Source organism: Nuphar pumila, chromosome 6, assembly GCF_984573655.1.
Source record: "Nuphar pumila chromosome 6, dmNupPumi1.hap1.1, whole genome shotgun sequence".
Lineage (NCBI taxonomy): Eukaryota > Viridiplantae > Streptophyta > Magnoliopsida > Nymphaeales > Nymphaeaceae > Nuphar > Nuphar pumila.
Genome location: NC_143254.1, coordinates 133,328,294 through 133,349,851, shown reverse-complemented (window position 1 = coordinate 133,349,851; position 21,558 = coordinate 133,328,294). Strand labels below are relative to the sequence as shown.

General features: G+C 38.8%; 1 protein-coding gene and 1 pseudogene across 1 annotated transcript; one reads left to right on the top strand and one right to left on the bottom strand.

Annotated features, from left to right (window-relative positions):
• Positions 1-5,792: 5,792 nt before the first annotated feature.
• LOC149836327 (fasciclin-like arabinogalactan protein 10) lies at positions 5,793-7,252 on the top strand. Its single transcript, XM_090010852.1, has one exon. The coding sequence runs from the start codon at positions 5,867-5,869 to the stop codon at positions 7,130-7,132; it is 1,266 nt and encodes a 421-aa protein (XP_089866978.1). The 5' UTR covers positions 5,793-5,866; the 3' UTR covers positions 7,133-7,252.
• Positions 7,253-12,761: 5,509 nt separating this feature from the next.
• Positions 12,762-21,325, bottom strand: LOC149836326 (fatty acyl-CoA reductase 2, chloroplastic-like; annotated as a pseudogene).
• Positions 21,326-21,558: the final 233 nt, after the last annotated feature.

The window sequence follows — 21,558 nt, the reverse complement described above, 5'->3', positions numbered from 1 at the left end:
TAGGGACGGAAAAATTCCCTCGCTAATTTCGTCGCTAATTAGCATTTTTGTAGTGTTATTGGCGACCAAAAAATGTTGTCGATAATCCCTCGCTAATTAGCGACGACTTTAGCGACAGAGATATTTTCGTTGCTACTTTAGCGACGGAGATATTTCCGTTGCTAATTTTGTAAATATTTCAAACGTTAGCGACAAATAGTTTTCGCTCGCTAATCCGTCGCAAATTGGCGACGAAAAAAATCCGTCGCCAATTTCTGTCGCTAAGTAGCATTTTTCTTGTAGTGTCACCTGCTTTGTGTATGTATTTTTTATATGTACTTTGTTTTTTATATACAGGATATATAAATTGTATAACGAAAAAAATCTTGATATTTATATTTCAAACAAATTTTTTGTATTTTTTTATTTTTTTTGCGACAGATATTATCCGTTGCTAATTAGTATCGGACTCCAATTTAGTGATGGATTAGGGACAGATATTTATCTATTGCAAAACTGAATCGGACGATGTTTTGCGACAGATTATAATATGTCACAATTTCGTCGCTACAATAGTGACGAAATTAGCAACAGATGTGTATCTGTCGCAAAACCAAATCTCTGCGAATTAATGATGGCCTCACAATGAATCATGGCATTCTTTAATCCATCGCAGATTAGCGTCGGAAGTAGCGACAAATATGTTTCATCGCTAATTAGCGACTAGAAAAATGCAATGAAAGTTATCTATCGCTAATCCATCGCTAAACTGTTCAGCGAAAGATTAGCGGCGGATTACGACTGTCGCTAATCCACAAATTTCTTGTAGTGTTATCGCTGGCTATTTGAATAAAAAACTTTATTGTGGGTCTTGGTATAGTGGACTCTATTGGGTAGTCACTAAAGATCTTATGTGATAATAAAGTTGTTGTGTCCTTCTCAAATAACAACAAGAGTTCCACCTCTTATTGACACATAAAGTTAAAATACTTTATTGTTAAATAAATGACTGAGAATCATTTACTGTGTATTGTTACGATTAGTATGAAGGAAATGATGGTAAATTCTCTTACTACAGGGCTAGCACCAGGATTATATTCTCAACATATAATGAGGATGGGTTTATTTGATTTCTTCTAATATATGACAATACATTATGGTTACATGTGATCACATTTATGAAACTAGATTGATTCATTGTGATGTTGTGCATTATTAATTTTGTGTAAATTATCTCTCATTTGAGAAGAGAGAATAACAAAATAACAATATTAAAATGACCAATAAAATAGGTTAGATATCAATATATTCATAAAGTTATTCTTAACATGCTAAACACTGAAAATGAATAATATTATCGTATATGAAAATATGACATATCATATAGAGGTGTTCATCTTCATGACTCATATCATTTATTTTGATAATATGGGATAGCATGTGAACCTACATAGAAATTAAATTGAGATACCAATATAGAACATCAATGAAGTATTTTTCTATGTCAATAGGTCAAGTGGAAGAATGTTGAATTTTGGATTGGATCCGATCCAACCTGGATGTGGCCTATATTGACATGGGCACATCAAGGGACATACATGGGTGTGGTTCTTGGGTTTTGGGGGTTAAATGACAGTTGTGAGGTCTCATAACTGCCCATTCATATTCCTCTTGGACTTTCACGGGTGCTCATTATGGACCCATACATGTATTATTTCTCTCTCTAGGTTTAAGGGTCCTGCTCACCATTCGGCCTGAGCTCATTGAGGGCGTTAATTGGCTGAGAAGAACGCCAACCACCCACATCCACGGAAGTACCGGTCCGATCATCCAAGACCACATCCAGTAAGTATCTCTTCCGTGATCAATTTTATGCCAATATTGTGAACTTGCAACGTCTCAAGACAAGGTGACTTATTAATTGCTCCTACCAAAAAAGCATAGCTCTAGTTGGGTTTAACCGTCATTGTTTTTAGGAGGCAATTTTGGAGTACACGCAGGCAATCTAATTGTTGATTCCGAATAAATCGACTATGTTGGATACATCTACTATGTAAGTTTGAGTCCAAGTGACCTGCATTTTGAGACTGCAACTAGATTTACATACAAATTATTGTAGCTAACACATTCTTAAATATAAAACTGGATAAAGAAGCAGCAATTTAGCCGGTGAACAAAGACTCAAGAAGCATTGTGAACACCACCTTCAAACCGGGGCAAGGGGTAAGCCCACGGAGTTTTTACGCTGCCAAGACAGTGGTCTTAATTAGAGCAAGCAGAGCCAGTAAATATAAAAAAACCAATGGGTCCAAACAGATCTAAATCAATAAAACCAACGGACCAACTAGTTGACACATGAAACATGAGAGGTCTCAAATTATTTGTAGGCATTTTAGATGGTCCAACCGGTCTCATAAACAGCTGACATGCTTTTATGAATATTATTTATGGATGGAATTAAAAAGGAAGCATTCTTAGCTGTACAATATTTTGGAAAATAATAAATTTTACTCTATACGATCATTCCCATTAGATAAAGGTAGGTAGATGCGCCTATTTGGGAATATAAGACGTAAAAAAATAGCATAATTAATTTCAAGAAATAGAAAAGGAAAAAGTGATGCAAGGAGAGACCCACTGAGAAACTATTTCCTATTTTGGTATTCATTTGATGTTTAAAAGTTGAAAACAACCTAGTTAAGACCAAAGAAACGTGCTAATCTTTAAAAATAATAATAATAATAAATTGCAAGATGGCCGTTAAAATTCCATTAACAAACTTTATGTTTTTTTTGAAAGGCAAGCCCCTACCAGATATCCCTTAAGCCCCATGTGGCAGAGGAGTTCGAACCTGGGCCTTCAGCTTGGTACAGGACCCCGCTTACCACATGGGATACCAGTTTATTAAACTGTGTATATCATGTAGGCAGAAGGGGTTTGGTGCTCTGGGATCAGGGCCGTACCTGTGTTTTATGGGGCCTGAGGCAGAGGGAAAAAATGGCCCCCTTATTAATAGTAGGAGTTCGGGGGCAGGGCTTTGAAATTTTTTGAGCCCCTATTAAAAATGAGCTCCCTAAAAATAGCCCCTCTATTAATAGTAGGAGTTCGGGGGCAGCGCCTCGGATTTTTTTGAACCCCCTATTAATAGTAGGAGTTCGAGGGCAGCGATTCCAATTTTTTTGTGGTCCCTATTGAAAATGAAATCTCTATTAAAAATGGGCCCCTAAACTTTTTTTTTTGCCCAGGAGCCCTGAGGCCCAAGTCTCATTGGCATCTTGACAGGTCCGGCTCTGAGTGGGATGGTGCATATACCACTAGATGAGGAGTCGAGGTTCAAATCCCATAGACCCACACTATAGCAAAAGCAAGGCTACTCCGCTGAGGCAAGGGGGATCCTCACGAAAAAAAAACTGTGTATCAATTATAAAACAAGGTACAATGCCGTCTCTACAAGACTAAAACCAACTCCAATTTCACATTTATGAGAAATGGTGTCGTGCCAGATTATCAAGTTAGGTTAAAAAAGATGAGAATGGGGATTGTGCTGCCCCTTTTTCCTTAGGTTACCTTAGTACCCTCCAAAAATAATAGTTTTAGATGTTCTATGTTAGATCTGAATTAGATGTGTTTATCATTGGTTATTTATTAAGAAGCAAGTTTTGTTTACGAGGGACTTGATGTACAAATGTAAATATTTTAACATCAAATTTTAGTACAATATCAATCAATGATTTTTTATCTATTTAAAATACACATATGAGCGTAAAGATGCTTAATCAAAAACGTGTTTTTTAAAAAAGCAAACAATAATAAACACATCTAACTATTCAAAAATATTATAGAACACTTAAAACTATTATTTTTAGAGGATGACCTACCTAACAAAAAAAGGGGGCAGGAAAATCCCCCTTCTCAAAAAAATTGCTCCCAAAAATTTCCTGCTACTCTTATTATACTCTTTCAGCAATTGCCAATATTTTTTATTTTTTATTTTGATGGAGGTTGGGGTGGAAATTCGATGTACAGCTCCATCTCGTGTATCATATTTCAAAAGATCACGTTTTCTGCAATCTAGTCTTGCATTATAAAATTATTAAGCAGCCCCTATTGGACACTAACGTTTGTCCTCGGTTCGAATCTCACCGGGTGTGCATGTGCCTTTAATTGGTGGGCTTTGTAAGGGTGACTGTCAGTGACCCCACCCAAGGTTTGCCTCGTATAGGGGGGGCCGTCAATGGGTTGGTTTTGACTCGAACACGACCCTTACCATACTTTATTGGGTGAGTTAGGGTTTGTTGATAAATAAGGTCTGATTAGAATCTGGGTCAGACCCAAAGGATATGATTAATATATCCAAGAAAAAAAAACTTTCAATTTATTGGAATTTCAAAATTTTGAATTTTTTATTTTTTGTGATATTTTCCTAAAAATCTTGGAGAAAATGAAGAGTTTGTTGTCAGTATCGTCTCAGACCATGAATCGTATTTCAAACCATTCAGGGCTGAATGCGTTTTCAATCGCCCAATTTTTAACCATGAAAAGACACATGTCAAAATAATATTAAAAAATAATAAAAACATATTTTTGACCATTTTCAGGCTTTTTTGAAAATTAGCCGATTCAGGCCAATTGCGTATTGATTTTCTGGCGATCCGATGCTGACAACATTCACAATGTTGTTAGTATCGATGCTGAATCAGCAGATAAGCATTGAGTAGGCCCAAAATCCATCCTATATATAGAATCAGCCGATTCAACCCCAATTCACCTTGAATCGGCCCGATTTGAGCCGAATCCGGTTGAACAAGGCCCTATTTTAATATTTCAATATCTTCTGTTTTTAAATGATGTTTTAAATTAAAAGAATAGGTAAAAATAACCGATTCAGTTCAAGTTTGAATGGATCGATTCCAAACCATTTGCATCCAAAACCGATATTAACCATTTTTGTTTAATCTTGCGATGTCCCTTCAACTTGAAATGTCACGAGGATGGAGTAGTTTTCTGGCATAGATAATTTGGAAAAAAAAATAATAATACTTTGCTAAACCCCCAAGCCCCTTGCCCACTATTACACAAGGCAATTTGTCTTTTTCATGGCCTATGTCACAAACACATCGACATGAGGAGGCGTTGAGCGGATTCGATTCGGCACCAAAATGGAGTGTCTCTGTGACATAGGTCATGGCACAAGTAGATTTGTAACTTGTGACATCCCCTCAACTTGATGATGCTCATGAGTCCCCCCCAATAGGTAATCCGAACCTTGATCTTGCGCAAAAACCATGTGACAAGCCACAATTATCTCTCTTTTTTTATCAAAGGCAAGCTGTGGTAGTCAGACCCCTAACAGTTATACAACAATACCATTGGGTTTTGAACCTGCAACGTCCCAACAGAAGGTGACGTATAGTAGATGCTCCTATATCAGACAAGCGGGAGCTCCAATTATCTTTTACCTTTAACTGGTGGGCTAGCTTGGGTTTTGGTGACCCCATCCCAACAAAACCAAGCTGAAGCTGGCCATAAGAAAAAGTCAAAAGTCCACGGCGGTTTTACTTTCGCCATCCAAAGCCCCACGATCGGCGTAGCAGATGCCATGCAGTAAATATCGACCCTTCGATTGCCCTTTATGCCTCCAGCTCACCCCTTTCCTCTTCCCTCACTCTTTATTCCCTCTTTTGGACTGTTCAAGTAACCTTTTACCCTTTCACCTTCTGCTTCCCACTTCCAGGTACCGTACTCTAACCCCCAGCCGCACTAACCATAGTTCCTTTTCCCTAACCGCAGTTACCCCACCCACCATTTGGGTGCTACTACCACCATTACAACATCCATCTCCCTCACTCTGGTCTACCACACTCAGAGAGAGAGAGAGAGAGAGAGGATGGCGTTCCGTTTCCGGCTAGGCTTGGCCATCCTGTTGGCGGTGACGGCGGTGGTGAACTCCCACAACATCACCGACGTGCTATCGGCGACGCCGGACTACAGCCTCTTCAACGACGCGCTCACGCGCACAAAGCTGGCGGACGAGATCAACGTCCGCGTGACCATCACGGTGCTGGTTTTGCCCAATGCGGTGATGTCCCCGCTGCTGGCACAGCACCCGCTCCCCGTCGTCAAGAAGGTGCTGAGCCTCCTCATCCTGCTCGACTACTACGACGAGAAGAAGCTCCACGACATCTCCAAGGGCACCACCCTTAGCACCACCGTCTACCAGACCACCGGCCAGCCAACCGGAAACCTGGGCTTCGTCAACATCACCGACCTCCGCGGCGGCAAGGTCGGCTTCGGCTCCGCCGCGCCGGGCTCCCCGCTCGACTCGACCTTCACCAAGAGCGTCAAGCAGATCCCCTATAACATCTCCGTGCTGGAGATCAGCGCGCCGATCATCGCCCCCGGGGTGCTCTCGGCTCCGGCGCCGAGCGCCGCCGACCTGAACATCACCACCCTCCTGGTGAAGGCCGGTTGCAAGACGTTCGCCGGGTTGATCTCCACCACGGGAGTGCTCAAGACGTACCAGGGCGCCGCCGAGAAGGGGCTCACCCTCTTCGCCCCCTCCGACGACGCCTTCAAGGGCGCCGGCGTGCCCGACATCACCAAGCTCACCAGCGTCGAGCTTGTCTCTCTGCTGGAGTACCACGCCGTTGCCGACTACAAGCCCATTGGGTCCCTCAAGACCACGTCCGGAAACATCAGCACGCTCGCCACCAGCGGCGCCGGGAAGTTCGACTTCACCGTCTCCTCCGCCGGGGACGCCGTGAGCCTCTCCACCGGCGTCGACAGCTCCCGGATCTCCGGCACCGTCGTGGACGACACCCCGCTCGTCATCTTCACGGTCGACAAGCTCCTCCTCCCCATCGAGCTCTTCGCCGCCTCGCCGGCCCCCGCCCCCTCCCCGGCCTCCGCCTCGTCGCCCTCCCCCTCCTCCGCGGCCGCTCCCTCGTCGGAAGCCGCTAAAGCCCCAGCCTCCGTTGCTTCTCCTCCCGCTCCGCCATCTGGGCCCGCGGAGGCGCCCTTGGCCTCATCGCCGACGGCCGCCGCTAACAGCACGTCGAATAGCAAGAGCGGTTCGCCGTCCCCATTGGCGCGGGAGGTACCGTTCCTCGTCGTAGCTGCGTCTATCGTCTCCGCATTGAGTTCTCTGTTGTAGTCGGACGTTTTTTCGATCCGTTCGTTTGTTTTCTTTCTTTTTGTCATTTTTCTTTCAGTGGTTTCAGTATTTGGTGAGTGTTGCTTGTGCATTTGAGACGATGACCATCATTTTCTTGTGCATTCTTGATTTTATTTCTCAGAGCTTGTCTGCTATTATCTTCCTTTCTTTGTATGTGTACTTTCGGCATCTCTCATCTTCTCATCTTCCCCAGAGAGAGAGAGAGAGAGAGAGAGAGAGAGGGGGGGGGGAGTAAAAAAAGGAGGGTACCCTTTAGTTTTTTATGCTGCTTTGCTTGTTCTTACTGTTTATTTACTCGTTTGGTGTTCGAATTGAACGCATTCTTCTATCAATGCATTTCCAAGAGAGAGAGAGAGAGAGAGAGAATGTGGGGATGTGTGCTGCTGTCATGGAAAGCAGCATCTGAAAGGAGGCCATGTGCGAGGTGCCTGCCCCAGGGCTGCAGCTATTTAATGGGTGGTTTGTGTTATTTTTTCCTCGGGTGGGTTCGATCTTTCCAGATCGCTCTTATCTTCTGTGGGGTCCCGGTGGTCGTAGGGTCCTGTTTCTTGAGAAAAAATGGAGCAAAGATGCCCGAGATTGAGAGAAACGACACCGAGTGCGCGTGCGCGGTCCCGGTCCCCCATGCCCTTCAATGTTTCGTCTTTTACCACTGCTTTTAGGGTAAATTCTCATCTCTCTCTCTCTCTCTTCAGGCAAAATGGCACCAAGAAGTAACCCACATCCTGGCCCATGGTAGGGTCCTATTTCTTGACAGCCATCCATGGCCTATTTATATATGGTCTGTATCTACTTTTTAAGCGCAGATTGATAAAAAAAATTTGCTTCTCAACAAATGCTGGTCATTTGAAAAAAAATGGTAGGGTCGCATTCCCTAATTGTGAGGGGGTCTGGGTTCGAGTTGCCACATAACTTGCACGTATATAACCATAAGGCAACTGAGATTATTATTATTATTATTATTACCTGCGAGCTCAACCTGTCATCCCCGTGTTGCTAACCCTTCATGAGGAAAATAAGCACTTTACAAAGAAATGAATATTGTACGAATATTTTATGAGAAAAAGGAATTTCTTACGAGGAAATAAATATTTTACAAGTATTTTATGAGAAAATGAATATTTTAGATATTTTTTAAATAATTGAATATGCTACGAATGTTTTACGAGGGAATAAACATTTACCAAAGAAATAAATGTTTTTTGAGGAAAATGAATATTTGATATTTTATGAAGAAAATTAATGTTTTTTGAGGAAATAAATATTTATTGAGGGGAATGAATAGTTACAATGGAACATATTTTCACATATGAGGTATTGCAAGGATATATTTATGTGCAATAAATGAATAGTTTTATCATATTGTTAAGGTTTGCCAAATCCTATTGACCATTTACGTAAAGGCTAAGTGATCCAATGTGAATTAGATCAAACCAATAATCATTTCTATAATTCTTTCAAACCCTAATCAATATAAAAAAATAGTTTTATTATTTAATTATCATATAAATTTTTAAATATTAATTAATTTACTATTGCTAGTTTAATAAAATTTATCAATTGAATGCCCAATTAATTATCATTTATTAATCTAAAGGCAAAATTGCAAAAACATATTTGGATGAAAAATTAATTTTTATTGATGAAAAATTATAAAAAAATCTTAGATTTTACATCCTACCCCTTAAAAGAATTGATTGTGCTACCTCTGCCTGTCATCGTTGTGTTCTAAGGTTTAAGGCATTCAAATTTAAGAATGTCAGCATCCCTGCTTTATGTGTAAGAGTAAGATCTCTAGTTTGTGGGGAGCGATCAAGTGGTTTGAAGTTTTAACTGCTTGGACCAACGGGGCTCCCCGCTTGTCTGGCAGAGCAGTTAGTGTACATTCCTTGTGTTGGGGAGGTTTCAAGTTCGAATCCCAATGGTATAATTGTATTACTTGAAGGCGTCTGCCTAACCCTAGCTTTTTCTGTCGAAAAAACAAGGTTTTAACTGATTGGAGGTAGGTTATAAGGCAAAACGTCACTCTCTGGTCCACCCCTTGAACCGGGGTAAATATAAAAAGTAAAAAGTAGAAGCAGAGCAAGAGGTTTCTATACTTGTTGTTTCATGAGAAGTACGCATCCGTGATATGTTGGTTAAGAAGATCTGTTCCGTTGCTTTATTAATGTCCAAGGTTTTATCATCTACCCTTTTCATCAAGTAAATTGATCCATTCAAAGGGGTTTTTTAACTTTTTATCCGTCTTTTTTAAAACTAATTCTTAAGGAAATCAGATTGGCGCATTTCTCGTTCCACACTGCATCGGTTTGCACACGCCAAAGATCTCTGGAGCTTCTTTGTCGCTTGTGACTTGTCCAATTGCAAACCGTCACAAAGGGTTCCACCCCTCACAGGTTTCTCACACGCGTGGACATCATTTTTTTAAGTTTTGTATATTTTGATAAAGAATGCATTTTTGTAATATCCTAAAACAAAATATTAGTTTTTTTATTTAAAAAAATAAAAAAAAGATCATGTTTTCGAATCCTATTTTTCAAAAACTTTTGAAAATCCCGTCTGTCAGATTGTACGCATATCGTTCTGCAATATCCATATTTTCACAGTTAGGGTAGGTTTGGAAGCAAGAAAAACTCTAATAAAAACTCTCATAAGATGAAAAAAATTGGCTACGAGACGTTTTGATATGGTAATTTTTTTAAAATAAAAAAAAAAATCATTTTTTTGGTAGCATAAGAAAAATAAAATAGAAAATCTTAAAAAAATAAGAGAAAGGAGGAGGGGTGATGGTGGTGGAGTTTTTCAGACACTGTTTTTCGGGAGGTGAGCCATGGTGGTGGTGGTGAAAAATTATTGTGGGGGTGGCAGTGGAGCTTTTGGTGCACCGTTTTCCAAGATGTGGGTGATGGTGGGTGGTGATTGATGGTAGAGAATGCAGTTTTTTTTAGAGGTAGGTGATGGTGGATAGTGGTGAGATGGATGGTAGTGATGGTGGCAGTGAAAATTCATCATAAATGGTGGTGGAGCTTCTCGAACGCTATTTTCAAAAGGTGGGTGGTAGTGGTAAGGTTGAGATGGATGGTGGGTGATAGTGGTAAAAGTGAGATGAATGGTGGTGATGGATAGTGGAAAATAATCATAGGAAGTATTTTTCGAAGAGTGGGTGTTGGTGGTGGTGATGGTGAGTGGTAGTAGTAAGATGGGTGGTGTGGAGTGCATCTCACCATTTTATCTTGGTTGAAAACATTCCTTCACCTCATTTGCACGGGATATCAAAAAGTGTACTTTTTAGACAGAATTTTCTCTCGTTTGGAAGGGTCAAAAAAAAATGTATGATTTTTTTCTATTTTGTATCACCTTTTCTATATCTTTCTCACTTTCATGTGTCCCAAATACACTTTAAAAACAAGAGGAAAAATTCTCTTCGAAAGAGTTTTTCTAAAAAACACATTTTTTTATAAAAAACATTTCACCAAGGAAAAGGTGGAGGAATATTTCTTACAAAGAGAAAATTGTGAGGTCCTCTATCTACTACCCATCTCACCACATCTCTGCACCACCCATCATCACCACCACCATCACCCACCTCCTAGAAAACAGCGCCCACAAAGCTCCACCACCACCCTCTCCTCTCTTTCATTTTTTAATATTTTTCATTTTATTTTTCTCATGCTACCCAAACAAGTGAAAAATTTTCATTTTAGAAAAATGATCATGTCAAAACTTCTCATAGGCAAAATTTTATTTTCCTATGAGTGTTTTTCTTGCTTTCAAACGTACCTTTAGGAAAGCCATAAGTTTTAATCTAGAGGTGGGCCCCACAGGCCAAGCTTGGTTTTTCAAATTGGATTCTAGCTCAGCTCCAACCAGGCTTGTAGCCTGGCCCATCCGGAAACAGGCGGACAACCATTAATCTTGACATTTCTCGAGATGGTTGTAATGTTCATTTCGAAAAATGTTGAGATAAATGTTCGACAGTTATTGAGCTGCAGCACCCCTGCATAATTTCCTTAATTAAACTCGTTTTAGAACACCATTTTTTTTCAACAAGGCTTTGTAAATTAAAATGACAACCGAGTGTTTGGAAAATATTTGGAACGTAGAAATTATATGTTTAAAATGTTTTTAAAAAATGGAGTTTTAGCCAAAACTTAACTTGCTTGAAGGAAAATAGAACATATATTTTCATTTCTTTGTTTTATAAAGTTAATACCAAACCACTTTTGGAAAATCCTTGAGAGCAGATGCACCCTCTTAAGAATGAGAACTAGATTAGATGTATAAGTTTCAAAGGATTAATACCTCTTTAAAGCAATCTTTCATAGCTCGATACACGATTTTACCCACTATGTCCCTAGAAATTTGGTAGAAGCATGCTGAAACCCATCCAAACTTGAGGTTTGGTCACCATTCTTGAAAGACAACATGCTCTATCTCAACATGTTTTATCGCTCATATATATATATATATATATATATATATATATATATATAGAGAGAGAGAGAGAGAGAGAGAGAGAGAGAGAGAGAGAGAGAGAGTCACTAGAATATGAGAATTGAAATATGAGAACTAGCTAGAAATATGGGCATTTCCAACACTTTTTTATTAAAGCTTTAAAAAACTCTCATTTATTCCTCAAAATCTGATGATTCAAGAGCGGGTTCTTATAAAACCAAATATGTAGATCACATCGGTACTCTTAGATTCAAGAGAAAATAACAAAAAATCTATGAACATTACAGTTCACTCATTAAATCTCATATTCTAGTGATTATATTTATATATGTATATTGTTTTTATTCACCTTTGTTCAGTATGTGCTACCACTTCATGTTTGGGAGTTTTGCAATTTCACTTGTTGCAAATTATGGCTTGTATCATTCTCACTCATCAGAAATGTCAGACTAGACATCACAAGTTTGAAACCCATGAGTGGCGTCTCTTGCTGCAAGGTGGAAGCTGGATGTAGTCAAGGGTGGCCAGGAGGGACTTCAAGAATTTTGCCAATAGGAGGCCAACAAATGTGTAGTCAGTGATGCGGGTTTTCTACTTGGTTATAAAAAAAATTTATGGTTTTTATGCCCCTATTACAGTGTCGGAACTGTCTACTGTGGGTCTGCAACAGGGCCCAAGATCTAGCCACCATAAAATCAACAGTACTGGCCCTGGGGCCATGTACAAGCCAAGTCCATCAACGCAAATTGGGAAATTTAGGACTACCAATGTGAGTCTTGAGACCCAGTTAAGGGGCTGGACCCTAATTTCATCAAGGCTTTTCTTTGTTTTCTTTTTGACTAAGCGAAGAGAAAAACACCCTCATCATGAACAGCACATTGGCAGACTTGCTGGGTTGGTAAAACCCTTGATCCTCTCACCATTTTCATTTCAAGGAAGGGTTTTAGTTGGTTGTTGGTTTGGTAAAGAGAATGATAAAAAGGAGTTAGCATCCACCTAGAGCATGTTTTTGAAGCTAACATGGGCATCATTTATGGAACCCTTCCAAACAGTCGTATTAAATTCAGAAAGAGAAAAAGGAAAAAAGTGAAAATGAAAATAACATTTCTACAACCCCGTGATTTGGTTTCTCAAAGTCCATTTTTACAGGTTATTAGGAATGCATGAATGTCCAGTAGCCCCTCTTCCCCTTCATGACATGGCTTCTTAGACCTGGGATATGAACATTGATGATATAGTCCTTCCAATCAATGTTAGCCACATTAAACCCAAAACATTTCCTTTCTATCTCTGACATTTCTTCCATCAACTTTTGAGTATTTCCATTGTCAAACCTGAGATACAAACACAAAACTAAAAACTTGTCATTTCAAAGATTTTTTAAGTTCATAATACTATTTATTTCTTTTTTTTTGCTAGTTCAAAGGAAAGCCCATCAGCGGCCGCACAATGGTTGGCAAAACCTTTGAGGCACCTCCGCCTACTGAGAATTACACCCAATTTCGACCTTGCAGCAAGGGATGCCTTTATAGGTTTTGAACTCATATACCAAGGGGGCTCCGCTTGTCTGGCAGGAAAAGTTAGTGCACGGCACCTTGTGTTGGGATGTTGCAAGTTCGAATCCCAATGGTATATGGTTGTATAACTGGTAGGGGTCTGCCTAACCCCAGCTTTCTCTGTCGGAAAAAAAAAAAAACTCTGGTTGTTCCATATCAGGTGACTAACCACGGTGACCCTTAACAAGGAAGACCCATTGTGGTAGGATGTTACTGGGTCAGATGTAACCTGACTCCGACCTGAATTTGAATCCAATTAGTCGGATTCGGTAGTCAAATTCAGATCCGATTAATAATCTGATTATTGAGCTTTGCATTCAAACCCGAACCCAACTCTGACCAAAACCCGAATTCAATTAAGCCTAAATATCTGTTTTAAGCTACTTGAATCTGGATTCAGTTTTATCTGATTACATCCAACTCTGGATCCAATTAGGTCAGACTCGGTAATGCCTAGATCCAACCAAGTCCGTCCCGTTTACATCCGTACATTGTGGGCAACTGTAAAGTATTTTTAAAACATATCCTTATATGAAAATGTTATTTACATTATGATCTTACATTGTAATGAGTTTTTAATAGTAATACTTGCTTTTAACTTAAAACAAGTCACCAGAAGAATTAAGAGATAATTAGCATACCGTCCTCCATAAAAGGTGTAGGGTTCATATATCTTCGACAAATTCTTGGCTTGTTCAACTGATTTGAGAAGCACATTTTCAAGTCTTTGAGAGAGCTTTGGTGGGGGAAGCCGTTGGATTTCCTGGTCTTTCCATGAATTAAATCACTCAATATATGCGATGAGAAATCATCCCAAGATACATATATATAGAGCTTCATCTGGGGAACCTTGATGATCCTGCCTTTGAAATCCACGTAAGGAGACGAATGGAAGTGATCATAGAGTATCCTTGCAAGATCTTCGAAGATGAGAGTTGCTGACTGAGGAGGCAACGTGATAGACGTGTGTGCCTGACTTGCCTTTGCTGCCATGCTTAATTAGCCATTGCGGCCAACATTGCATTCACTACCATATCTGCTGGCACCTACCAATCGAGTTTGCAAATAGGGCCTTAACAGCATTAAATAGGAGCTCAAAAAGTGCGCAGTTGGGTTTGGGCACCTTATTACTATTATTATTATTATTATTATTATTATTATTATGGGGAAAACCCTGTCATAGACAATGGAAGATCAGGATTGTACTCTCGGATACAGCCCGTCAACTGTAGGTCCCAACGGAAGATGAAGGGCAGATCAAGTGAAGGGGCACACTAAAGTGTGCATGGTGATTGCACCTGATCTCCTGCCATCATAGACCGCGCATTGCCAGGCCTATTTGGCTGGGGAGTGTTAAAACACACACCCGAACAAGACATGCATTTACGTGGTTTGGCAACGACTTTCTACATCCACGGGATGGAACGAGGGCACAACCCCGTTTATTTCTCACTCTCTCTTTCTTGATGAATACAGCTTATCAAAAATAAATAGAAAACCTCCAGCAACAACAAAGGAAACAACTGGCTGAAGATAGTCGAGTTACCAAAAAAGCTGGTACACTATCATAACCTTATTCCACACTTGCTAAACAAGTATCTTCAACAAATGTGGAAAGGATAAGGATGTGCACCCGCACGATAACAGGGAGTACACCCAGCTTCAACCTTATGTCCAGCGACGCCTTCGTGGGTTGCAAACCATAGTCGTCCCATGTCAAGTGACAAACACGGGTTGCCTTTAGTAAGGTAGAGAGCCCTATTGACCAGGTTTAGGCATTTTTCAACTATCCAATCGTTGGAATTACTGCATTTAATCAAGTCAAAGACTTGAGTTGCTTGACTATAATTGAGTCTCAAGTGGGCCCATTTGCACACTTTGAGAGAGAGAGAGAGATCATACCCATTTTGGGTTTGCTAGAAAGCACGAAATTTGGCCCTTTCCATAATATAAAATGATGGGATCCATCATTCTACGATCAAACCCATTATCAGTTAGTGGCAGCCACGAAATTCATGAGATACAAAAGGGTCACAAATAATAATAAAAAAAAAGGCAGCATGAAAGAGGAAGTTAAAAGACGGAAAATTGTGTCACTTTCCTTACATATTTCCTTCCATCCATCCAGGGAAGGGTTCATTTGATGTGCTCTCTACTACGCTAGGCCTAACGATTACTACGGGTAGCTATCAATCGGGAGGGTGTTGTGTGTTCTCTTCAAAACGCAAATTTGTGTGTTCCTGTGTGTATGGAGGAATATCTTTGGACTCGCGATAATTCATATGCCAATGTTGCCCACAATGACTTTATAATAAAATAACATATAAAAAAGGTAGATATGCTTTTGACGGAAATGTCCTCCCGTAAGATAGATATGTGTTGGACGAAAATGTCCTCCCGCTCTCCGTATATAGATTTGCATGTTCCGCCTTTGTTTTTAGCTTGTGCTACAACACATCGCCACCTTCTCGTTCCTGCCTTGTGTTAGATAGAAAATGTTTCCTGGTTCGTTCCTACCTCGTGCAGATAACTATAAATCGAACGACTAGTTCGATCATTGGTGGGCGTCAAAGGGGGATTTGCCGGCCATCTCTTTTTACAGTCTTCTCTTCTTCTTCGTTTTTGTAAGGCAGTATGAAAAAAAGCAATGATGCACAAACATTCCAACAAGTGCCATTAAAGTGTCGTGAGTACATTTTCATGTCATCATGTTATTGTTGAAGAACGTATGTCATCATGAGTGTCATTAATGCGTTGTTTTGTTATTGCAGGTAGATTATATAGTTTCAATGGTTGGAAACTTGAAGACATTTGTAAGACACTGGGATCTGTTGACAAGAATGTTTGGTTACAGATGCGAGCAAGGGCCTCTACCCCATCTGGTATCGTCCATTCACTCAGTATATGTAATATAACACAAATTGCGGTTGTAGTAACATGTATATCAATTTGTGAGATATTGTTTCATTTGTAATATATTATGCTGAATTGTCGTATATCGATTTGTAAGATATTATGTGTTTTCTAGTATCGATTTGTGAAATATTATTTTGTTTGTTGATATCGATTTATAATATTATGCTGAATTGCCGTATATCGATTTGTAAGCTATTATGTATTTTATAATAACAATTTGTGAGATATTGTTTTGTTTGTTAATATCAATCTGTAATATGTTATGTTGAATTGCCGTATATTGATTTGTAAGATATTATGTGTTTTCTATTATCGATTTATGACATATTGTTTTATTTGTTAATATCGATTTGTAATATATTATGTTGAATTATCGTATATCGATTTGTAAGATATTGTGTATTTTCTATTATCAATTTTTTAGATATTGTTTTGTTTGTTAATATCGATTTGTAATATATTATGCTGAATTATCGTATATCGATTTGTAAGATATTATGTATTTTCTATTGTCGATTTGTGAGATATTGTTTTGTTTGTTACTATCGATTTGTAATATATTATGCTGAATTGTCGTATATCGATTTGTTAGATATTATTTGTTTTCGAGTATCGATTTGCTAGCTATAGTGTTGTTTATTAATATCGATTTGTAAGCTATTATGCTTAACTAATCAGTAGTCGTTGTTATATGCATCTTAAATAAATCGTAGTAAATGTATGTGTTGGCTAACTCAAATTGGTATTTTGCACATGACAGTGTTGAGCATATCAGCTAGTTGCAGTAAAGATGACGTATCTCAATCATTGAGAAGTCATGGAGCAACGGACATTTGTACTATCGACGCACCTGAAGAATTGAATATGAGCACTAATGATGCACATGATAAGAACGGTGTATGCATTGGATTCAGTCTTGACTTGAATATTCTAGCAGACAAAATGCAAGTCAATAATGAGGTAGACGATCATGACAGTGCACTTGACAAAGGTGTAGGCACCTCAAGTCTATATGATAGTACACTTGACTCTGTTACCGTAGAGGGAATGCAGTTTAATAATGAGGAAGCTGCATACAAATTTTATAATGATCATGCCTTAAAGCTTGGCTTCAGTGTTAGAAGGTATTCTTGGGCAAAAAATACACAAGGTGTCATGGTGAAAAAGGCATATGTTTGTTCTAAGCAAGGTTGGAAGAAGTTAAGTGAAAATCCAACAAGGAGCAAGTCGGATTCAAGATGCGGTTGTCCAGCAAGAATGATGTTAAGAAGACTTTTGAATGGGAAATATGTAGTTCATACTTTAATCAATGATCATAACCATGAATTAGCCCCTTTATTTATGACTCTTATGTTAAGGTCACATCATAAAGTAACTGAAGTGCATGCTGCAATTGCTGAAATAGTTGATACAGTTGGCATTGCACCAAAGAAGACATACAATTTTTGTGTGCACGTAGATGGTGATCGCGAGAATATACCATTCACACCTATGGATCAAAGAAACCACTTGAGAAGGAAGAGGTCAAAAAATATGAAGAATGGAGAAATATGTTCTTTGGTTGATTACCTACAGAAAAAAATCAAACATTGACCCTGGTTTCTTTAGTGCAATGCAACTGGATGGAGATGGGTATACTGTGAATATGTTTTGGGCAAATTCAAAGTCAAGAGTGAATTATGAATGCTTCAATGATGTGTTTATTTTTTATACGACAGTGAAGATTAATATGAAACAATGGTTTTGCATCAGTTTATGATGGTTTGTATAAATTAAACGCGAAGATCTAAACTCAGGAGTCTTTAACTTCTGAATACACATTGGTTGGGAATAAACGTAGCATGATTAATGATAAATCCTACATGCTTTGGCATCGAAATGTTTGGTCATATCTCTGAAAAGAGAATAAAGAGACTCGTAAATGAAGGGATTTTGAAATCTCTAGATTTTACCGATAATGACCTATGTGTTGATTGCATAAAGGCTAAGCATACAAACACATATAAAGAGGGTACCAAATATAATAGTGAGATATTAGAGATAGTTCACACAGATGCATGTGGACCATTTACCTTATGTTACAAAGGCAAAAAATATTTTGTCACATTTATTGATGATTATTCACGGTATATGTATCTTTACTTAATCTTTGAAAAATCTGATATTTTTCAGATCTTCAAAGAATTTAAGAAAGAAGTAGAGAAATAAATTGACAAAGTTATTAAGATAGTCAGGTCTGATAGAGGTGGTGAATATTGTGGTAGGTTTACTGAGATGGGGCAAAGAAAATGGCCATTAGCACGATGTCTAAAAAAAGAAAACATTGTGCCTCAGTATACCATGCCTGGTAGTGCCTACCAGAATGATGTAGTTGAAAAAAAAAATCGAATGCTTGAAGAAATGGTCAGAGCTATGTTGAATTATTCAACACTTGCCATAAAGTTGTAGGGTGAAGCCTTAAGTGCTGTTGTGCATATTTTGAATAAGGTTCCTACAAAATCTATGCTTAAAACTCCTTACGAGTTGTGGATAGGTAGGAAACCATCAATGTCTTATATGCATATATGAGAATGTCCTGCAGAGACTAAGTTGTATAACTCATACATTAAAGTCTTTGATCCAAGAACAACCTGTAGATATTTCATTGGTTATCCAGAAAGATTAAAAGGATACAAGTTTTATTGCCCATCTCATTCACCTGAGATTGTTGAAACGAATAAGGAAAAATTCTTAGAAGATGGTTCAGTAGGATTAAGTGCACTTCAAAACCTTAGTTTTAAGAAAGTACAGGGCTCAGTTTCATCACATGTTAAGGAAAACACTGAGAGATACGGCAATATTATTCCTAATGATGATGTGGTTGATCACCCGGTTGTTGATTCACAAATCTAAAGTGAACATATTGTGGATAATGCGGAAGAGCACGAACATGATGTTCAGGTTTAATCTGAGCCTGAAGAATGACCTGTTTGGAGATCCACAAGAATTAGGAGATCTGCCATCCATCCTAATTATGTGGTGTACCTTCAGAAGCCTGGTGATTTCATAGATATAGATGATGACCCATTGACTTTTATGAAAGCAATTGAAAGCAAACAATCTTTGCACTGAATAAAAGCCATGAAAGAAGAGTCGGACTCTATGACTAAGAATAAAGTGTGAGATCTTGTCGAGTTACCTAAGAGAGTAAAACTTGTAGGGTGTAAATGGGTTTTTAAGACCAAGGACTCCAATGGTAACATAAAGATACATAAGGCAAGATTGGTTGGTAAAGAATTTACCCAGATAGAGGGCATTGACTATAATGCGACATTTTCTCTTGTCTCAACTAAGGAGTCAATGAGGATAATTTTGGCCCTCGTAGCTCATTATGACTTAGAGCTACATCAGATGAATATGAAAACAATGTTCCTCAACGGAAATTTAAATGAAGAGGTATACATGAATCAATCTCTTGGTTTCTCTAAAAATGATAGTCTATTTTGCAAGCTTAACAAATCAATATATGGACTTAAACAGGCCTCCCGACAGTGGTATATTAAATTTTCTCAAGACTTTATGCCTTTTAGGTTTACATAAAACATTATTGATCAATGTATATACTTTAAGAAAAGTGGGAGTAAGTTCATTATATTGATGTTGTATGTAGATGACATTTTGCTTGCAACCAATGATATAAAGTTGCTTTCAGAGACAAAACAGTTTCTTGCATCATATTTTGACATGAAAGATATGAGTAAGGTTGCTTATGTACTTGGCATTGAGATCCGTCAAGATAGAGCAAAAGGTTTTCTAGGCCTCTCCCAAAGATCCTACATAAATAAGGTGTTGAAGCGATATGGGATGAAGAATTATTCTCCTAGTTCAACACTCATATCAAAAGGTGACAAGCTGAGCCTAAAGGATTGTCCACAGGATGATGTTGACAAAGCACAGATGAGTATTTATCCATATGCATCAGTTGTTGGCAGCTTGCAATACGCGCAGGCTTGTTCTCATCTAGATATCTCTTTCGCAGTAGGGGTGCTTGGCAGATTTCAGTCTAACATAGGCATACCCCATTGGAAGGCTGCCAAGAAAGTCTTGTGGTATTTGCAAGGGATAAAAGACTATATGTTGATGTATCATAAAGTTGATCACCTCAAGGTCATTGGCTACTCAATTGTGGACTTAAGAGGATGCCTTGATAGCAAAAAGTTTACTACTGGGTACGTCTTCTTACTTGTTGGGGGCGCAATCTCTTGGAGGAGTGGGAAGCAGACGATCACTGTTGCTCATACCATAGAGGCAGAATTCATAGTATTGTACGAGACTACCTCGCAGGTCATATGGTTGAAGAACTTCATATCACAGTTAAAAGTGGTTGTTTTCATTAAGAAGCCACTAAAGGTCTACTGTGATATTGAAGTTGCGGTATCCTTTTCAAACAACAACAAATTACTACGTCATGTAAGCATATGAAGCTAAAATATTTTTTTGTTAAAGAAAGGACAAAGAATCATCTATTGCATATTGTCAATATTGGTACCAAAGAGATGATTGTTGATCCTCTTACTAAAGGGCTAGCATCGAGATTACATTCCAAACATGTGTTGAGGATGATCTTGTTAAACTCTTTTTGACATATGCATATGAATAAAGTTATCACATTTAGTTCATTGATTGTCGTTATTACTTGTTTGTTGTTAATCTCATAAGGATTAGAGATTCAACTAAGGATCTATAAAATAGATTATAAAGATCAATCTATTCATCAAGTCATTCTCATAAAGTTTTCTGGTTAAAGGTTTATCGTCTGAACAAGTGAGAGAATGTTGGGATAAACCACCACAAGTGGTGGTGGTTATCCATGACGTGGATAACATCCCCACGAAAGATGCTCTTTCCGATAAGATCGCACAGAATAAGGGGAAACAGTTACGCAAACTGTTTCCACTCTATGCCTATAAAAGGGGTATCATGAGTGACCCTATATGCAAAACAAATACAGTGAAAAATAGAAAGAAATAAAACATCAGAGTTTTACCTTCATTCGGTGTTTTTCTATTCGATGAGGGAACAGGTCCTCACCGACTGCATATGGCAGCCTACGCTCGTGGAGGGCCGCAGTCCGACTGAGGAGAAGCTTCCCTTGCTCCAGCCACCACCACCACCATCGATCCGGTTCTTCGATGGCCACCTCAAGTATGCTCTCCACGCTTCCTCTTGTTTTATGTGCAGGCCCAACAAAAGGTTCTTGATTCATGTAGACTTAACTTTTTTTGTGCCAAATTCAGACACAATTATTGATCTATAAGTATACTAACATATGCTTAGTTTTCATTCTCCAAGTAGCATCTTTTCCAAAATGCCCAGCCCCCAACTTCACCTGCCATGTGAATTGGGCACTTTGAATACTTTTTTTTTTTTTGTAAATTCAACAATGTAGATATGTTGGATATGGTGAATTTGTTAGGAATCAACTCTTAAATGGTGTAG